At 59.8% G+C, this 20,095-nt stretch overlaps 1 protein-coding gene across 1 annotated transcript; it reads right to left on the bottom strand.

Moving 5' to 3' along the window:
* Positions 1 to 1,855: 1,855 nt before the first annotated feature.
* On the bottom strand, positions 1,856 to 19,594 carry MED24 (mediator complex subunit 24). Its single transcript, XM_054649783.2, has 25 exons — positions 19,195 to 19,594; positions 16,935 to 17,017; positions 16,031 to 16,069; positions 14,670 to 14,743; positions 13,388 to 13,611; positions 12,805 to 12,916; positions 12,187 to 12,337; positions 11,881 to 11,994; positions 11,130 to 11,177; positions 10,918 to 11,000; positions 10,510 to 10,596; positions 10,114 to 10,225; positions 9,436 to 9,578; positions 8,754 to 8,791; positions 8,106 to 8,188; positions 6,741 to 6,919; positions 6,549 to 6,648; positions 6,076 to 6,251; positions 5,030 to 5,294; positions 4,684 to 4,865; positions 4,323 to 4,416; positions 3,891 to 3,990; positions 2,369 to 2,446; positions 2,130 to 2,278; positions 1,856 to 2,030 (listed from the first exon to the last, which is right to left on the bottom strand). Exons 1-25 carry the CDS (start codon positions 19,322 to 19,324, stop codon positions 1,914 to 1,916), a joined length of 2,961 nt encoding a protein of 986 aa, XP_054505758.1. The 5' UTR covers positions 19,325 to 19,594; the 3' UTR covers positions 1,856 to 1,913.
* Positions 19,595 to 20,095: the final 501 nt, after the last annotated feature.

The raw sequence follows: 20,095 nt of genomic DNA, 5'->3' as shown, positions 1-20,095 counted from the left end.
ATCCCTCACCACACTCATCCCTCACCCCAGCATCCCTCACCACACTCATCCCTCACCACACTCATCCCTCACCCCAGCATCCCTCATCACACTCATCCCTCACCACACTCATCCCTCACCCCAGCACCCCTCACCACACTCATCCCTCACCCCAGCACCCCTCACCACACTCATCCCAGCCACACAGGGACAGAGCCCAGTGCTGGGGGGTGCCAGGGCTCCCAGTTCCTGCCTCCCAACTCCCAGCCCTGGATCACAAACTGCCAGGGGGAAGCCCTCACCCTCGGGGTGGGCAGTTCCTTCCCTCCTGCCCCGCCTCATGGGTGCTTACAGAAATCCCCCTTCTCCTGCTCCAGCCCCTTCCTGTAAGGGGAAGCGCCGGTGCCAATGCCAGGCATGGAGCTGCCTCGGCAAATATTGACAGAGCTGGGAAGGCCACGCCAGGTCCCGCTCTTTGCTCCGGGCTAACGGTAAAGAGCCGCCCCTGGGCCAGCAGAAGTGCCCGGGGGGGTCGGTGCCAGCTCAGGGTGGGACTCACACCAGCGTCAGGCTCATCCCAGCCCAGCCCGGTGCGTGCAGGGCTCCATTAGCCCCACCCAGCCCCCGCAGCTGCTCCCGGCTGCCCCGGATGGGGACCAGGGGCAGTGGGAAGGGGAGGATGCTCTGTGTGTGAAAGCCAAGGATCAGCAACACCCACAGCTACCCCAAGGGCATCGGGGTCTCCTTCCAGCAAAGCCTGGGGGCTGCCAGGAGCTGAGCTCATCCTGGGATCAGATGGGGTCAGCCTGGCCCTGAGTCACCACCCCACTGCCTCTTCCCTGGCCAGCACTGACCCAAGCCCTGCAGCAGCACCAGGATCCCTCTGTGCTCCATGTCCCTTCAGAACCTCCCAAAACAGGGCTGGGAACCCCACTGGAGTCACAATGCCCTGAGGGAAGGGCTGGTACCTGCTGGCCCCACTTTCCCCTTTCTTGTGAGTCAACACCAGTGGAAGGGGCAGAGGTGCAGCCACCCTGGCAGTGCCCCTGCCCCGGGGACAAGAGTTCATGACAGCTCTTGGAGGATTCACTGCTGGAGCAGCTGGCAGGGTGTGGGGACAGTCCCAGGGCAGCCTGTCCCAGCACGAGGCTGCTGTGGTGCTGGTGAGGCCACAGTTACTCACCCACTGCCCGTGCTCAGCACAGACTGAACTCACAGGGAGGAATCACAGTGAGAACTCACACTCATGAGGAGGAATTCCAACAAAAACTCACACTACTCATGGGGAGGAATTCCAACAAAAACTCACACTCATGGGGAGGAATTCCAACAAAAACTCACACTACTTATGGAAAGGAATTCCAACAAAAACTCACACTCATGGAAAGGAATTCCAACAAAAACTCACACTACTTATGGAAAGGAATTCCTACAAGACCTCACACTCATGTGGCAGAATTCCCAAGATCCTGCTTGGGGCTGACAGCACAGCAGGGAAGCATCCCTGCCCCACCCAGTGAGAGCAGCACAGGCATCCCACCAGCCACTCTCAGGTCCAGGACAGGGTGAGGGAAATTTCCCCTCCTGCCCAGCACAGGGCTTGGCCACTGCCTCCCCATCACCCCCAGGATCGAGGGATTTTGGGGAGTCCCAGAAGCCCAAATGAGATGAGGCAAAAGCTGGTTGTACAAAAGGATTGATTTATAGAATAATTAAAAAAAAAATAGGGGGTGTCTCAGTCTCAAAAGTGCCATGAGGCAGAGCAAGAAGATGGCTCCATGTGCTGAGGGAGCAGCCCTCCAGCAGCTGCAGTGACAGTGGCCATCCCAGCCATGCAGAGCAGCAGGGAGAGATCCCTGGGCTCCTCCTCAGGGATCCCTGGGCTCCTCAGGGATCCCCCAGAGCAGGGATCCCCCTGGCTGGAGCAGCCCAGCTCACAGGGCAGCGATGGCCTTGGCGGCGACGCGGCGGCCCAGGGGCAGGCTGAGGTCAGTGATGGCCAGGACAATTTTGGGACTGGACATGGTGGACACCTTCACCAGCTCTGAAACCTGCCCAGGGACAGAGGAGGAGCACAGGTGAGTGTGTCCCACATCCTGTGGGCCCCTGGGGCACTCCCCAAGCAGGGACAGGGGTGTCACTGGACTCACCATGGTGAAGGGCATGAACTGGAGGATGCTCCCACGGCTGCCCTGCTCCAGGCACTCCACACACTCCTCCATGAACCACTGCACAAACTGGGTGTGGGTGCCAGCTGTCTTGGCCCCCAGGATGGAAGAGATGAGCAGAAAGAGGTTTGCTGTGGGGACAGGGAGAGAGCAACAGTCAGGTGACATTTGGGGGTGTCCCAGTGGTCGGATGTGACCCCACGGACCCATCCCCGCCTTACCCAGCACCCGGTTCAGAGGGTCCCTCATGCTGACAGTGTGGAGCTGGGAGGCAGAGAGTGAGCTGCTCATGGAACGATCTGTGGGCAGGAGCAGAGTCAGGAACAGCCTCATGGCCCCCTTGGCTGTGCCACTGTGCCCAGGCTGGCCAGCTCTGGCCACTCAAGGTCACCAAGCTCAGGGGGAGAGGCTTTGCCATGAGGCAACTGTGGAGCAGAAGAGGTTTAGAACCCCTGTACCTGACAGTCTGTGCCAGTGGGGCACCCCAAAAACACAGCACAGGTGGTTCTGCCCCATCCCTGTCTCCTCTGCCAGCCTACACAGAGCCCAGGCAGGTTTCCCACGCTGCTTTTGGGGTGTGACACGTGGTGTCGTGAGTGTCATGATCAGGAGCAGAGGAGAACAGCAGCAACACACACACATTACACATCCTGTGTGCGAGCCAGATGTTCAACAGCTGCACAGCAGCCCTCCCATCTCACTGTCAGGGTGCAATGCAGCTATCAGAGCTGAAGCACATCCAAATCTAGCAGCAAATCCTGGGACAGACCAGGAGGATTGAGCTGAGCCCAGATGTGAAGCATTGCTGGGCACTTCTGTGGGAAGAACTGGGTCAGGTCTGTTCCAATGGGATGGGAATCCTTTTGGGAAGGATCTTGCTCACATCCAACAGCCCCTGCCTAAATCTGCAGGATCCACCTTGTGCTGCACTGAGGATGCTCACCAGAAAAAGAAAGCCCTCCCACACTTTTCTCATGGAATCACATGAGTTACATGGTGGCTGCAGGAAGCAGCATTTCCACATCACTGCAGCAAATAGCCCAAAAAAGTCCTGAATGTCACTGGGAAGAGGTGGGACTGCCTCAGGAGGTAAAAGAAGATAAGTGAAATAAAGGGAAAAGCCCATATTTCAACAGCAATGAAACCAAACTGAAACTGAAGGTCAATGGACGTGTCGAAAACTAATATCTAGAGTAACTTGGGATAAAGGGAGAAATAATGACCTGAGAATGTCCTGACTCACTGCCCAGGAGTGTGGACAATGCATGTGGGAACTGTGACAGCATCCACTGGGCAGGACATGGACCCCCCAGCAAATCCCTGCCGGAGCTGTCGCAACCAGTGACACTGCAGGGACAGGGATGTGACCAGGGGCCTCCTCCGCTCTGCCTCAGCCTTGTTAACAGCACTGGAATGTCAGGATTTGGCCCCAGACACAAGGAATGTCACCTCCAGCTGTGGTCCCATGAGGGGTGGCTGGAGGGACACAAAAATCCCCTGAGCTCCTGTGCTGGTATGAAAGGAAAGGGTAATGTCATCCTTTTAAGTTGTTCTGATCAGAAAAATAAAGCAATCAGCTTTTCCCAAATGCAAAAACTCCAAGATAACTCAAAAAGCACTTGAGAGCTCTGAACCCTCACCCAGTCAGTTTGGGAAGGGAAGGGGTTTTGTGCAAGTACACATTTCACAGCCAAAAGGGACAGGGAGGCAGGGGAGCCATCCCCCCTCCCCTCCTGCACTTACTGGGGCTGGAGAGGATGTTGGAATCCTCCTCGTTGGAGCTCAGCAGCCTCATGAGCTTGGAGGGCTGGGTGTCATCCAGGGGGAACAGGCTGATGTAATCCTGGGGGGACAGGGGGGTCAGCCCCACCAGCCCCTCACCCTGCACAGGGCTGGTCACCCCCCCTGGGCTCTGCACAGCCCCACAGCCCAGGATCTGATCTCTGCTCACCCAGTCTGGGCTGGACACATGCTGAGCAGCTTGTTACAGCCCCTTGCCCAGGAAAGAGAAAGGAGAATCCTGAATTTTAAGGTTGGAAGGCCTCAGAGAACCCAGAAAAGCTGGGCAGGGATTCTGGATTTACCCACCCACTCCTGCCACCCTCACCTTCCCCAGCCACTGCTTCTTTTGGGCACAGAGAGCCCCCAGCCAGCCCCTGCTCCACCCAGACACACCTCAATGTCCTCCCTGTGCCTCTTCTTCTGCCGGGCCGAGGCCTGGACCTTGCTGTGGGAGGAGTAGGAGCTCAGGGCACACCAAACAGAGAGCCTGGAGACAGAGCAGGGACACAGCCAGGTGCTGCCAGCCCACCTGACAATGGGGTGTGGCACACAGCAGCTTCCTCCTCCTCCTCCTCCTCCTCCTCCTCCTCCTCCTCAGGGGGCAGCAGGGAATGGGGACCAGAGTGGGAACTGCTGGCACTGCCAAAGCCAGGGTGGGATTTGGGTAGCTGGGATCCTCATCCCAGCACAGATCATCCCCCCATCTCCCCAGACAGGCCTTGAGGAGACAGTCTCCATTGCTCTGGGATCTTACTTGGCCAGGGCCTTCCCAGGGGGGTCCATGAGGGTGTGCCACTTGGAGGAGTCTGTCAGCAGGTTGGGCAGGATGTGGCCCAGCAGTGTCAGTGTCAGCTGGTGCATGTCCAGGCAGAAGATGGCATAGAGCAGCTCCACAGCCCTCAGTGTGTGCTCCTTCCTTGTCTCCTTCAGCAGCTCCTGTAGGGTGGAGGGCAGAGGTGGCCCTGCCCCATTCTCCAGTGCCAGAACTGTCCCAGCACCCAGCCCTGGGACACCCAGGACACTGGGAATACAAACTAGACCCACCATTCCTGGCCTGAGCACCCTGCTCAGCACTAGGGCTCCCTCCTGCCCCCTCATACCTTGACCAGGTTGTTGCAGAACCAGTAGACCCCCCCCATGTGCAGCAGGGTGTCGAAGATGTGGATGGAGCGGCTGTCGACCCAGCCCTTCTCCAGCACCTTGGTGAACACGCTGGTCAGAACCTCCTTGATGGGCTTCTTGGGGGGCAGAAGGTTCCAGTAGGGAATGGTGTCCATGCCAGTGGAGGGGAATTTGATCTGTGTGGCCGTTTGCTGCAGGACATCTGCACACATGTGCTCCAGGATGGAGCTCATGATCACCACGCTGGGACAGAGAGATGGGGTCAGGGCACAGGGAAGGGACAGCAGGGCACAGAGAATGGCACAGCATTGGGGAGGGACAGCAGGGCACAGAGACAGAGAATGGAACAGCACTGGGAAGGGACAGCAGGGCACAGAGAATGGCATGGCATTGGGGATGGACAGCAGGGCACAGAGAATGGCATGGCATTGGGGATGGACAGCAGGGCACAGAGAATGGCACAGCACTGGGAAGGGACAGTAGGGTACAGAGAATGGAATGGCATTGGGGAGGGACAGCAGGGTACAGAGAATGGCATGGCACTGGGAAGGGACAGTAGGGTACAGAGAATGGCATGGCATTGGGGAGGGACAGCAGGGTACAGAGACAGCACAGCACCAGGAAGGGACAGTAGAGCAGAGAATGGCACAGCATTGGGGAGGGACAGCAGGGCACAGAGAATGGCACAGCACTGGGAAGGGACAGCAGGGTACAGAGACAGCACAGCACCAGGAAGGTACAGTAGGGCAGAGAATGGCATGGCACTGGGAAGCAGAAACAGGGAAGATGGCATGGCACTGGGAAGCAAAAACAGGGAAGATGGCATGGCACTGGGAAGAAGAAGAAGGGCAGGAGACACTGGCACTGGAAGGTGGAAACGGGGCAGGAGGCAGCATGGAGCTGGGCAGCAGAAGCAGGGCAGGAGATGGCACAGGATCAGGAAGTGGAGAAGGGGAAGCAGGGCAGGAGCTGTGCCCTGGGACACAGCTGCAGGGCAGGAGCAGGCCCCTGGCCCCGAGCTCACCGCTCGTTGTAGAACTGCAGCGTGTTCTCCCCGTAGAGGGGCGTGGCCAGCTGCCGGATCATCTGCAGGGACTTCTCCCGCTCGTCCAGGCCCAGCATGCGGACATGGGCCACCAGCCAGGCCACTGCACACACTGCCATGCTGCACACCTTCCCCTTGATGTTCTCTGTGATTTTCTAGGAGAGGAGACAAGCACAGCCAGGTGGGTGAGCAGCCATCACCTCCTAGGGCTGTGGGTCCTGACTGCAAGGTCCAAGCCCTTCTCTCCTCCACGGGTGACACTGTCCCTGCCAGTCCCACTGCCACCCACAGGGCACTTTGGAGCAGGAACAAGGGGCTGGAGCCACATCAGCTTCCCACTTCCAAGCTCCAAGGCAGCTGCCAGAGCGATCAGGGCAGGAGAACCGGGTACCCCAGAGCTTCTGGACCCTTGGCCCCTCCTCAGCTCCACTCTACTCCCTCAGCAGCCCCACCTGGATTGACTCAGTGCTGAGGACTCCATTCTCCCAGGCATTGAGGATCTCCAGTATGGCAGCTGAGATGCTCAGACACACCTCGTGCCACTTCATCTGCCTGTCAGGGAGAGAGATGGGGATTCAGACCCAGCTGTGGGGCTGGGGGCTCCCCCCACATCTGGCAGGGTGAGCACTCGGGTGGGCTCTTACACCAGCTTCATCTCAGAGGAGTTGTTGAGGAGGGCAACCAGGGACTCCACCTTGGTGGAATCTGGGCGGAAGCAGGGGTGGTCGGGGTTGAGGATCTTCCCCTCCTCAGGCATGCAGGTCAGCATCCAGGTCTCAAAGAAGGGCACCTCGCCTGGAGGGTTGGAATCTGACAGGATCACCTGGAAAGGAACCAACACGGGGTCTACAACCTCATCCCCAGGTGGGAATCCTGCTGGGGACCCCCACCCTGGGATCTGTCCCCACCCCGGGGTGCTCATGGCCGTGGGAACAGCGCCGCCCTGTGGCCCGGAGGGAGGGACAGACACCGGGCAGGCCCCAGCAGGGCACTGGTCAGGCCCTCTGAGGCACTGGTTTCCCCTCTGTGGGTTGTGGTTTCCCCTAATACCAGGGTGCTCCCCAGCAGAACACAGCCCAGCTCAGAGCAGAGATGCCAGGCCAGCTGTGAGTGTGGCCACGGGGTCACAGTGTGCAGCTCAAACAAGTCCCTTGTTCCCCCATCCCACCAAGCCATGCATGGGGTCCCTGGGGTCACACAGCCCAGCTGGGAGGGTCCTGTGGGGGCCATGAGCTGGGAACCCCACACGTCACTTCCTGCCCTCAGCCTGTGTCACCCAGGGGACACTATTTGTGTCCAAAAAAGTTTCACACATCTGTTCAGCAGCAGCTGGGCAGGAAAGCTGCTGGGCTGGGAGGGGGGGGCTGAGATCTCATTGGACAGCCCTGGGCACATCCATCCCTGCCTGGTTTCCCCTCCCTGCTCCCTGGGCTGGCTGGGCAGGACCCTTCTCTCCCCCTCTCTGCATTCCCAGGGTTTCGGTATCGTTTCGCCTCCCAGCACACGCCGATGTCGAAACCTGGAAAATTTTCATGCAACCAAAAGTGGTTTCCTGAGCAGGGCTGGGAGTTCCTCCTTAGACAGGGAGAGCTGACACTGCCTGGCCATGCCAACCAGTGCCAAACTGGAAGGGCAAACTGGGAGCAGGCTGGTGAGCTTCAAGGCCATTGGAAGCAGCATTCCAACTGATCCCACCAATGAAGCACAGCCCAAGTCCTCAGGGAGGTGACAGCCAGTCCTGCTCCATCACCTGGCACCCAGAGAGAGCCCCAGGGACAGATTTCCAGGTGACAGGCACCGGGTGCTGTGCCCTGGGCTATGAAGTGGCTGCAGGGACAGGAGGGACAGTGGGGACAGTGGCAGGCTGGCCACTAGAGGAGGCTGATAGGCTGCAGCAGCGCAGGGGCTGAGCTGGCAGATCTGAGAGCTCCTCTTAGGATCCAGCCTCATCCTTCCCCTCCCTCACAGGATCCAATTCCATCCTTCATCCCTCCCCAAAGGATCCTTACCTCTGAGCCATAGGTCTGGGCCACATGGCACAGCATGAGGAAGGAGATGTCAAAAAGCAGAGCCCGGACTGGGCCACTCTTGGCTGAGGGAGGAGAAATAAAGACCTTGGGGCTCTCTGGCCTCAGCAGGAGGAGAGAAGCAGAACCCCACAAACAAGGGGGGCAGTTTCTAACTCCTCCCAGAGGATGTTCCAAGTGCCTCCCCCCACCTCATCTGCCTCTGCTTGAGCCCCCAGAGCAGCTCTGGCCTCCCTCTGGGCAGCCCCAGCCCAAGTGGGGCCTCCCTCACCATGGAAGGTCAGAGCACTCTGCAAGTTTCATCACACAGAGTCAGAGTCCTTATCTGGGCTGTGCTGACACATCACCCCTTCCAGGGAGGGAGCCAAGGGGCCCCCAGGCTCCCAAGGGGAGAGGGAGCCCACGGGAACACCCCGGATTTGGGATGGACACACACACACGAAGGCAGCGTGTCCCCAAATCCCTGGTGGCACAGAGCCCCTCCCTGCCAGCACCCCCAGCCGGGCCTGGCACAGCTCAGCTGGCTCTGGTGCCACAGCCAGTCCCAGTTTAACCCAGCCAGGCCCCAGAGCACCCCAGCAGGGGGGGCACAGCTCCAATCACCCCACGCACGGACGAACACGCACTCACAGATTTCCCCGGTGATTTGCTTGGTGAATTCATTCAGCCTGGAGGGGCAGAGAGTGGCAGCAAAGCATGAGCAGTCCAACCAGACAATTCCCAGCCCTGACACAAGCAGGGGGCTGCCTGGCCTGCAGAATCCCCCCAAACTCCAGCCCAGCACAGAGGGGCAGGAGATGCAAGGCCCAGCTCTGCAGACACCCTCCAGCACCACAGGGACGTCATCTCCTCCCTGTCTCTGCTCCCTGTGGTCACACAGGTCCAGCCAAGCTGCTCACCCCACACCAAGGGGCTCTCCCCAGAGCCAGCTCTGTGGGTGTTTCAGAGCACAGACCCCCAAACAGACCCCCCAAGCCACCTTGGGGGAGCCCATCACACAGCCCCATGTGTGTGCTGCTGTGTGTGCACTAAGCAGGACACGTGTGTCTGCAGAAGGCAGGGACACACTGCCCTGGATGCAGGACTCGGCCACAGCCTTCAGTTTTCTGAACACCCCAGACCAGCCTGGCTCCAATTCTCTGTCCTGTTCATGCAAAGATGGGGTGCTGTGGGGTGCAGCATCCCTGAGATCCCAGCCCTCCCCAGTGCTCCACAGGCACATCCAGCCCTGTCTAGAGGGCAGTTCAAGGGGCTGCCTGTTCCCCTGAGCCCCCTGGTCACCAGTCACAGTGCCACCAAGGTGGACACTCACTTGACAAACTTCCGAGCAAAGGATTTCAGCTTCCCAGTGGCTGCTGCTGCTGCCAGCAGCAAGTCCAGGCTCTTCCCAGACAGCATGTGACCCAGGACCCCCAGCAGGCCCTCAGGGGACTTGGAGTGATCTGCATCCATGGTCTACAAGCAAAAAAGTAAGAGGAAATGGAAGTCATGGGGACGTGTGCTACAGAGTAGCAGCAAACTCCAGCTTTAAGGGTACAAAGTTGACCAGCTGCAAGAGCTGTCCCTGAGACCTCGAGGAGCAGGGACCTGCTGGGTTTGGGAGAGGTGGGATGGAGTCCTCTGAGCCCCTGCCACCAGCAGGAAAGCATCCCCTGTCACTCAGTAGCAGCAAAACAACCAGAGTGACACAGAGACGGGGAGATACAGAGAGCAGCTGAGCAGGACGGGCAGAGCTGGCTGGGCTCAGGCTGCTGGCACTGATGACATGCCACCTGACAGCTCCTCCAGCTTCCTGGGAAGGAGGAGGGGAGCTCCTCATCTCCACAATGGAGCAGCAAGGCTCCAGTGATTCCTCCACAGCTCCACCCCAGGGCAGGGAGAAATCCAGTGCGTCCCAAGCACCCTGGCTGCCTGGTTAGACTGATGCTGCTGGCAAAGGGCTCCAGGCCTGAGCCCAGCCAGACCAGCAGGGCTGCAGAAGGGCACTGACCTTCAGGATGTTGGTGACAGTGGGCTCAGCCCTCAGGATGAGCCCAGGGTTTGGCTGGATGTTGGCGTTCTCGGCCGATTTCAGGGACGGAGAGTTTTCCTTGTCTGCAGCCCTGGGGGACCCCAAAGAAGGGCCAGTGTGTAGAATCCATCACCCTGCCTCCCTCTCTCCACCCATGGCACCCTCAAGGGACAGCCACTGCCTCAGGCCACCACCAGCTGCCTCTCTGAGGGGACAGACTCAGCCTGTCCCAAAAGCAGCATCCCGTCCCCCCAGGTCACCATGTCCCAGTCACAGTCCCCCAGTGTCAGCACAGCTGTTCCCTCATGCTCCCCCCCCAAAACCAGGTGCTTGAGCCCCCCTTGTGGGGTTCCCCAGACTGTGGGGTGGCTGTACCGTTTGTCGATGAGGTTGTTCATGTTGGCCTCGGAGAGCAGCCCCTGCTTGCTGCACTCCTGCAGGAGCAGGCTCATGCAGTTGCAGCTGGAAGAGAGAGGAGAGCTGGAGCCCCAAGGACAGCATTCCTGTCACCCCAGACAGTGCCACAGGGCAGGGGGATCATGAGCTGCCCTCCTGGCCCTGTCCCACCCCTCCGAGGGTGCTGCAGGGTCCAGGGCAGCTCTGGGTGTCACACACGTGACTCAGCTGTCACACCCTCACTGCCTCATGTGGCAGCAGCAGCAGCTCCTCAGGAAGAAGAAATGGGATCAGAAACTAACCCAGCCCTGCCAGGAGCTGCCCCAGCTGCCCACACTGAGGACAGGGTGGCTGTGGCAGCTGTGGCCATGCTGAGCACTCACTCACTTGCAGCGCTGGTCGGCTTTGTCAAGCAGAGGGGTCAACTTCAGCAGGAACTCAAAGGCACAGTTCACATCCTCAGTGAAATCCTGACAAACACAAAGCCAGGCACTCAGCTCACCACAGGCCCACCTCCCCCTGTCCCCACCTGCTCCATCAGGGAAGGTTTTTGGGACAGGGAACATTTCCCCGTGCAGGCCAGGCACCATCAGTCTCACCTTGTCCCCTTGGGGATACTTCTTGAGTTTAACCAGCACCTGGGGCATCTGAAAGACACAGGGCACAGAGTGACATGAGGGCAGACCCCATTCCACTGCTGGGACCCCCCAGCAGCACCAGCCCACACCAACAGAGCTGCACACAGCTGCTCTCCCAGCCCCAGGAAAGCAGCATTTCTGGAGCAGGGGGACTTTGTGCCCCTGCTCCCCTCTGCAGTGTCCTTCCACCATCACCTGGAGCCACATTTTCCCCATAACCTCTCAGGAAAACTCACTCTGCCAAACAAAATGAGGCTGGGCCAAAAAACAGGCTCCTGACAGCAAAGCTGATGCTCAGGGGGTGACAGGAGGGCTGGAGTGGGCTCAGGTGGGGTGGACCCCAAGGGGCACATTGTGGAGAGTGGGGGCCACCCTGAGGACCACATTGTGAGGAGTGGGACACCCTAAGGGGCACATTTTGGGGTGTGGGGGTAACCCAAAGGGAATTCTGAGTGGGTGAGGAGCACACTGTGGGGTTGGAAGGCATCCCAAGGGACACACAGTGGGGTGACTGGCACACTGTGGGGTGGGGGACACCTCGAGGGGCACACTGTGGGGTGTGGGCACCCCAAGGGACACACTGTGGGGTGAGGGCACCCTAAGGAGCACACTACAAGAAAGAAGGATTGATTGCTCTGGCAAAGCTCAGACCTCAGCAGGAGCAGGGAAAGGACAGCAGCAGGCAGGGATTTGGTGCTGGGCTGGGCCCTACCTTCAGGAAGGTGAAGGCTGTCCACTTGAGCTCCTCTGTGCCCTCAGGACACTCGATGAGGCCCACAAAACAGGCCTTCCAGATCTCCAGCACGAAGAGAGGGGAGGGGATGCGCTGTGGGGCACACACACAAACCCTCCCAGTGCTGGGCTGGCAGCAGAGCACATCCCCCACCACAGCCAAAGCCCTGCTGAGGTGTTGATGGGCTCCTGCTGCTCCCCTGGAGCAGGACCAGCACGGGGAAGGCACATGGCCTGGCCCCACAGCCCCAGGCTGCCTGAGCAGAACACACTGTCACTTCTGTACCTGCATCCTCTTCACCATCATCAGCTGCTCCACCAGGGGCTGGGTCTCTCCTGTGAGGTTCATGGTGCCCTCCAGCAGCACCACGGCGTGCACGGTGGGGAAACCTGTCTTGTTCAGCTGCTCTGAGTGGACTGAGAGCATGGTGGGGATGCTGGGTGGAAAAGGACAGCCCAGGGTCACTGGAGCCCTGCAGGGACAGATTCCTGCTCCTCCTGTCCCACTCCCATTCCCTGGCTAAACCCCTGACCTCTGCTGCCCCGGGGCAGGACACTGGAACACCTGGGAGCTCCAAGGCTCAGCCAAGCCCTCGAGCCCTGGGAGCAATTCCAGGGGGATCCAGAGCAGGGACAGCAGCCCTGGTGGGGCCAGAGCAGCTGAGGGATAGTAAAAGGTCTCAGGGTCACCAGAGGAGTAACCCCTGGGTAAGACTCTCCTGCAGCAAGTCACTAGTAGCTCTGTCCTCTCTCCTCTGGGCAGCCCCTGCTGGAGCAGGGAAGGGATGGGGAGCAGGGAGCCAGTGTGCAGGCAGGCAGGAGCCTCTGAGGAGTTTGGGGGACTCAGAGTGAGGCTCAGACCCATTTCACCCCCTGAGCCCATGGGGCAGCAGCACACAGCCACCTCTTGATGAGGGACACGCAGTCATCAGCCTGGCTCCGCAGCGGGGAGCTGCCAAGGTTGTTCAGGTTCTCTCCCAGCTTGACCAGGGACTGCTCCACGGTGCTCCAGGAGGCTGGGGAGGGAAGGCAGGGATTCAGTGAGGGGACACATGGGGAACCAAGCAGGCCAGCTCCAAGGCCCACAGCAGCCCAGACAGGCTGAAGAGGCTGGGAGTCCCCACTAGTGATGAGAGCCCAACCCAGGGGTCTGTGTGCTCCCAGCAGGTCCCACCCCAAGCCCAGCCTGGCACAGCCTCCTGGCCAGACAGAGATGAAGGCGTGGGGCTGTGCCAGGCTGTGGGAGCACAGCACACCCAGGAACAGCTCCCGCAGCCTTCACATTAATTCTGCTCCTCTTCCAAAGGCAGCACGTAGGGGAGGGGGCAGAGAGTGGCACAGAGCCAGGGAGGAGACGGTTCCAGCAACAGGGCTGGAAGATGGATGGGCTTGGAGCCGCAGGGACAATGCGGCAGGAGCCGGGCAGGGGGAAGGGAGAGGTGCCAATGACATCTCTCCAGGGCCAGCATGCAGGGACAGGGACGTACAGGTCTCCTCCAGCTTGGCAATGTGGATCAGGGCACGGTTCTTGGTGCTGCTGAGCACCTTCTCCAGCCTCTCCAGGCACATCTTCAGCTGGTTCTCTGCCGCCGCCTGCTCCAGAGGATCCTTCACCTTCTCGGCGTAGAAGGTGGCGCAGCGCAGGAGCCAGGTGAGGGCACTCAGCAGCGCCCGGCACAGGCTGATGCACTCCTCAGCCTTGCCATGGCAGCTGGCACAGGAGACAAGTGGGAATATGCTCAGTGTGAGTGTGGAAACTGAGGCACGGACACTGGGTAGGCTGGAGAACCCAAAGCCAGGTCCTGTGCTCCCAGCCCGCTCCTCTGCTGCAGATCTCAATCTGCTCATCCCACCAGAATTCCTGCTGTGCCAGGGGGAAGGAGACACCCCCAGCCCCCACCATGCAGCCTCCTCGCTGGCCTCTCCACTACAGGGAAACTTTCCAAGCTTTTAATCAAATTATCTTGCTAAGGGAGGCTCAGCATTGATCAGCGCGCTGCGAGAGGTGAACGCTTTCCCCTCCTGATGCACAAATCATCGGGGCCAGAAGTTTTGATCAAATTAAGCAGAGGATCAGAGCGGGCAGGAGAGGATTAAGGGCTGGCTCTGCAGTTGGCCAGCGACAGCTCCTTGTCAACATCTGCCACTGATGCATATTCATTGCTGCTGCTTCATTTCATCTCATTGAAGAGCCTTCCTCATCCTCCTTCTCCTCTCACTGTCCCTGCCACACGCTCCTGCCTCCCAGAAGAGGCTGTCAGGGGTTAACAGGAAGATTTCTGAGCTTTCTAAAAAAGTTTTTGTGGCCTGAATTGTCTGGACTCCCCTGGGTCCTGCAACACCAGCGGAAAAGCATAAAGGAAAAAAACAAGGCAGTGCCTAGGGCAGGACCAGACTGGGACATGCAGCTGGGGCCTGGGAAGGTGCAGAGGGAAAGGAAATAGAGACCCTTGGACCATGGGGGTCTTACACCCACCCCATCCAGCTGAACTGGGAAAGAAAACCACAGTGAGGTTTATCTCAGAATAGGGGGGGTTTTCTGGCAGATTCCCACAAAGCTGGTGGGGTTTGGATTCCCTCTGCTGTCCCTGTGCTGGCACTCACGAGGCAGCAACTTGGTAAGGGACACAGAGCTGGAGGGGGAACCTGCCTTCCTCTGCCAGGGTGAGTATTCTGGGATCAGACAGGACTCCCAGGCTCTGCTGGTTCCTGGTTCTGCCCATGGCACAGCCAGGGCAGAGCTGGCAGTGCTGGAACACCACACAGTACCTGAGGCGGTCACAGAACATGTCCATGATCTCCAAGAGCGACTGGACACACAAATCCCGGGAGAAGTCATCGAACTAGAGCGGGGCAACACAGAGAGGCTTCAGATGGGGACTGCTCCGGCAGCTCCACACAAGCTCAAGCCCTTCCTCCAGGGCCGGGCCAGGCTCTGCGGCCACAGGACACTCCCCCTGGCAGCTGCCCAGAAGCCACTTGAATGAGAAGTAGGTCAGGACTGTCTGTCGGCCAGGTCGTGCCCTCCCGGGGTTGTGAGAGGCGGTGGGGCCGCGGCAGCAGGGCCGGGGCTGGGTTTTCTCCGCAGCCTCAGGCCGGGGCTGTGGTGGCCGGACGCCAGCCCACCCCCGGCTCGGCGGGGCTGGCAGCGCCAACAGCCCGGCCGGCCGCGGGGCTGGGGGCGGGGGGCAGCAGAAGCGCGGCCCCCCCGCCTCCTCCCGGAGCAGATGGGGAGCCCCGCCGGGCCGGAGCTTGCCCGCAGCTCCGCGCTGGGCCCACGCTGCGCTGAAGGAGGAAGGCTCGGCTGTCAAGGTCAGCGCTGTGCCCGCCCCTCCGAACGGGCAGAGACGAGGCACGGGCTAACAGCAACGAGCCCGAGCCCTTCGGAGCAGAGCTGGGCTGGGCTCTGCTCTACTCCCCTCCCCGGATCGGTGCTGGGACCCCTGGAGGGGTCCCCACCTCGCCAGGGCTTCATGGCACAGCTCCAAGCTTAATCTGCAGTCCCCCAAAATTTTCAATGCTGACTGCCAGCAAAATTCTCCTCCCATCCCCATAATAACAACAGAAATCATTCTCCCTGAAGTCATTCCTGCTTTGGTCACCCTGAGTAGGGGGCCTGAGGTGACCCTGACAAGGAGGAGAGTGGGGGCGGTCTGTCATAGCCTGTGAGGAGCATCCCAACACCAGAGGCAGCCATGGAGGGCGCTCAGTGTCCCCATGGAAGCAGCACAGGGACACAGAGCACAGCTGAGTGTGGTGTGTGGCTGTGGCCCAGCTCCTCCATGGCCAGCTCTGATCCCCACAGCGCTGCCAGCACCACCGACCACAGCGGGATGTGGTTTCCAGCAGTTGGGATGAGGTTACACACAGGCAGGAGCCTGCCAGGCCCCCCAGGGCAGAGGGACAAGGCACTGACACCCCCAAAACCCCCTGGGACCCACGGCAGCCCATCCCCAGGGGGACACAGAAAGGCTTGGGCGTTAATCTGCGCCGGCTGCCTGCTGCTGACTCAGCCCGGGCCGTCGCTTTCCACTTGACCTATATTTGGTGGGAGTTTGTTGGGAGGGAAAGGGATTTGTGGGGTTGTGGGTGAAGAGTGAACCCTCTGAGAGCACCTGTCAGAGCCCTACCTTGCTGATGGCCATCAGCACCGTGGAATAAGACACCATCTACAAGAGAGAAAGCCAAAACAAGCGTGGTGTCACAGGGGCTCGTTGCTGAGGAACAGCAAGGTCAGGGCACGGCCCCGCTGCCTGTCACCGCAGACGGGGCCAGGGCTGGGGCACTGACCCGGCACAAATCCAAACAGACATTTTTAGGTGATGGCTGATGCATTTCACACAAACTTTAGGCGATATTAAATGCCAGGATATGGAATTGTGGAGCACACAGCGAGTGCAGAGCCTCTTGGGGGGCAGAATTGCCACCCTGGGTGATGGCAGAGGCTATTTATGGAAACATCCCTGCCCAGGGCACACACTGAGCCCTCCACTGCCTGCCCCAGCTCAGGAGAGGCTCACATGGGGGATTGGGGTGTCTGCCCAGCCCAGGAGAGGCTCACATGGGGGTTTGGGGTGTCTGCCCAGGCCAGTAGAGGCTCACATGGGGGTTTGGGGTGTCTGCCCAGGCCAGTAGAGGCTCACATGAGGGTTTGAGGTGTCTGCCCAGCCCAGTAGAGGCTCACATGGGGGTTTGGGGTGTCTGCCCCAGCCCCAGAGAGGCTCACATGGGGGTTTGGGGTGTCTGCCCAGGCCAGGAGAGGCTCACATGAGGGTTTGGGGTGCCTGCTCCAGCCCAGGAGAGGCTCACATGGGGGTTTGGGGTGTCTGCCCAGCCCAGGAGAGGCTCACATGGGGATTTGGGGTGTCTGCCCAGCCCAGCAGAGGCTCACATAGGGGTTTGGGGTGTCTGCCCCAGCCCCAGAGAGGCTCACATGGGGGTTTGGGGTGCTTGCCCACCACCAACACTCCAGTTGCTTTGCCCAACCTCACTGAGGCTGCAAGGTGACCCCCAGCAGCAGCAGCAGGTCCTTACCTGGGAGCTGATGGCATATTTCAGGTAGGACAAGATGAGTGGGTTTGGGGATGGCCCGATCATGGCCTGCTCCAGGAGAGCCTCTGCAAGGAAAGAGGGTCCCAGGTCAGCACATGGGGACACACACACATGCTCTGTTCTCCCCTCATCCCACAGGGAAGCTGGCAAAGTCCAACTGTACCAACCACAGAGGCTCCAAACCAGCTTTCTCCTAAATTCACTGAATCCCACAACTTTCTAATCCCTGAATAATTCAGGCAGAGCTCGCAGCCTCCTGCTCCAGCCCCGAAACTGCTGCTGCTGCTCTCCACATTCTCCTCCCTCCCACTTCTTGCCAGGAGGCTCCTGCAGCCTCCACTGAGTGTCTTTTAGCCAGGCACCTGGGGCTGAGCTTGGGGCCACCAGTCCCCTGCACTGGGCGCAGCCCTGCCCGTCTGGCCCTTGGTGGCCTGAGGGGCTCTGCCCGTCCCATCTGCTCAGCCAAGCCTTTAATTGCCCATTTGAGCCATGGCAGAGTGCAGGAAGCACCTCCCTGAGCAGGCCCCGGGCTGCAGAGCAGCCTGCAAGTAGGTCAGAGCACCCAGATGTAAAAGGGGGAGCAGCAGCCGGGTGGGAAGCTGTCACCCCAAAGCCGAGGAGGAGGAGGCACCACCGGATCCTGAGTGCAGGAGACTCACTGGGTGTCACTCCAAGGCTGAATCTCGGGCCAAGAGGCTCTGGGATGAGGACAGAAGGCTGGTGGCAGCCATCCCCTCCCCAGCCCATCCCAGAGTGTCACCATGAGCCAGCCACATGCTGCTCCCTGCTGCAGACGTGTCAGCAGCGATCTGCCAGGGCCTGCCGTGATCCTGGCAGCTCGTGCCAGCTCTCCCTCCTTTGTACTTCCAAGCTGAGCTTGGGAAAGGACAGCTCTGGGGGCTGTGGTGAGGAAGGGAGCTGATGTTCCAGCCATCAGGACCTCGGGAATGGGCTCTCCCTGGGTGCAAACAATGCTCAGAGTCAGGGCCAGCATCCTGCTTGTGTGGCTCCCAATAGGAAAAGGGGACACAGATCCTTCTCCTCCTGGCACAGGAGCTGCCCCAAAGAAACCACTGAGCCCTGGCTAAATGTGGGCAAGGAGAAACCCATTCCTGCAGAAATAATAGGGAATTATCCTCTCTGTGGCTGTTTTTGGGGATACACAGATGAGGCCAAGCCAAGCACCCCGCAGGCCTCGCTGCCAGAGGAGCAGGAGCCGGTGCCACCAGGGTGGCAACAGACACCTGGGAGCCCTGGGGACCAGCTGGGCAGCAGCAGGGCTGGCCCTCGAGCCAACCACCCCCACCCCCAGCAAATCCACCCCCAGCAAATCCCTCTCCCCACAGCCACAGCTCCATTTGGCCCCTCCAGCCACACCTCGGAGATGACAAACCCAGCAGGGGCAGCTCAGCAGCGGGGACGGGGTGTGACAAAAAACAGGCACTGACAGAAAACCCAATGGGAGGATGGGGAGAAGGGGAAAACATGCACAGGGGAAAGATCCCCACACTCAGAGGAGTGAGAGGTGCTGCCTGTGTGGGGCTGGTTCCTTTAAACCCCCTGGAGCAGCAGCTCTGTTTATTTATCCCGGGACTTGCTGCACAGGGAAAATCCCAGCACCAAGTTTCTATAATTAGCAGGAGAGCCTGGCAAATCTTTAAACCAGTCCTAGCTTTTGGCAGGATTTCTGTGAAATGCCCTTGAATTGGGCTGGGAAGCAGCCTTGGGAGCAGCACCTGGCTCCTGTGCAGTGCTAGAATCAGGAAATCAGGGAATCATTAAGGCTGGAAAGACCTCCAGGAGCATCTCACCATAACCCAAATCCCCTGGAGCCACATCCACATGGTAACTCCACCACAGCCTGTTCCTATGCCTAACCACCCTTTCAATGAAGAAATTTCTCCTCATTCCCAACTTAATTCTCTCCTGGCTCAACTCGAAGCTGCTTCTCTTGTCCCAAAAGCTACGCTGTGCTGACTCCTGAGCCCTCCCATGGGGAAAAAGGAGGGAATGACCCCAAAACGGAGCCAGTTTTCAGGACAGTTGGGAATGGGCTGACATGGTTGGGAATGGGAATTTGTGGGAAGGAAAGGGGGGGCGGGGGGAGCAAAATGCAACAGGCACCCCATAATACCCCAAAGGGGGGGAACACTGGGGGAAACACCCAAATACACGCGTGGGGACCCCTAAAACAGCCCAGTGTGCCCAGTAAGAAGGGAGAACCCCTCGCCTCCCCCCAGACCTGCCAAGTTGAGGATGTCCCAGGTGGCTCCGCGGGGGAAGAACCGCTTCATGTTTATGGCCCATTGATAGTCGCTCCAGCGCTCCTTCCAGGCCTGCAGGATGGCCTGCTTCAGGTTCACCACCTTCATGGTCACCCTGCGGACGGACAGCTCAAGGCGAGGGCGACGGGGCCCTGACCCCAGAACGGGCCGGCGAGCGAAGGGAAGCGGCCCAGTGGTTTCGGAGGGCTGCAGCTGGGGGTCTGCCCGCTCCCCGGGCCTGGAGGAGCTCGGAGCCGCCTCGGAACCCCCCGGAGCCCCCGAGGTTCGGTGCCTGCGGGTCCCACCGCCCCTCACCGCGGCCCGGCGCCGCCCTCAGCGCCTGGGCACCGCCATTGCAGCACCTCCCAACAAACCGCACGCTGATTGGACGGCGGGGCAGGGCGGGCGCGGGGGGTGATGGGAGTTGTAGTTCGCACGGGCTAGGCCGGGCGGGGGCGGGAGTGAGTGTGCAAAGGGTGGGTGGGAACGGGGGGCGAGTGTGCAAACAGCGGGGTGAGAGTGCAAACAACGTGTGGGTGAGCAAACGGGGGAGAGCGGTCTGACGCGGGATGTGTGTGTGTGTGTCGAAACGTGGGGCTGAGTGTGGAGGTAGGACTTGAACTATGAAAACACCGGGCGTGAGCGTGCAAATAGGGTGTGTGTGCAAACACGGGGTGAAAATGGGTTGCAAACACTGGGGTGTGCAAACAGGGGCGGTGTGCAAATAGCAGGGGTGTGGAAAGGTGGGGGGGTACAAACATGGGGGGAAGGTGCAAATATGATGCATATGTGAAAAGGAGGAGTCGTGCAAAGGGTGAGTGTAAGAACAGGGGATGTACAAACAGGGGGTGAGTGTGAAAACAAGGGATGTGCAAACAT

The sequence above is a fragment of the Agelaius phoeniceus genome, chromosome 26 (genome assembly GCF_051311805.1).
Source record: "Agelaius phoeniceus isolate bAgePho1 chromosome 26, bAgePho1.hap1, whole genome shotgun sequence".
NCBI lineage: Eukaryota > Metazoa > Chordata > Aves > Passeriformes > Icteridae > Agelaius > Agelaius phoeniceus.
This window is presented reverse-complemented; position numbering and strand designations above follow the sequence as displayed.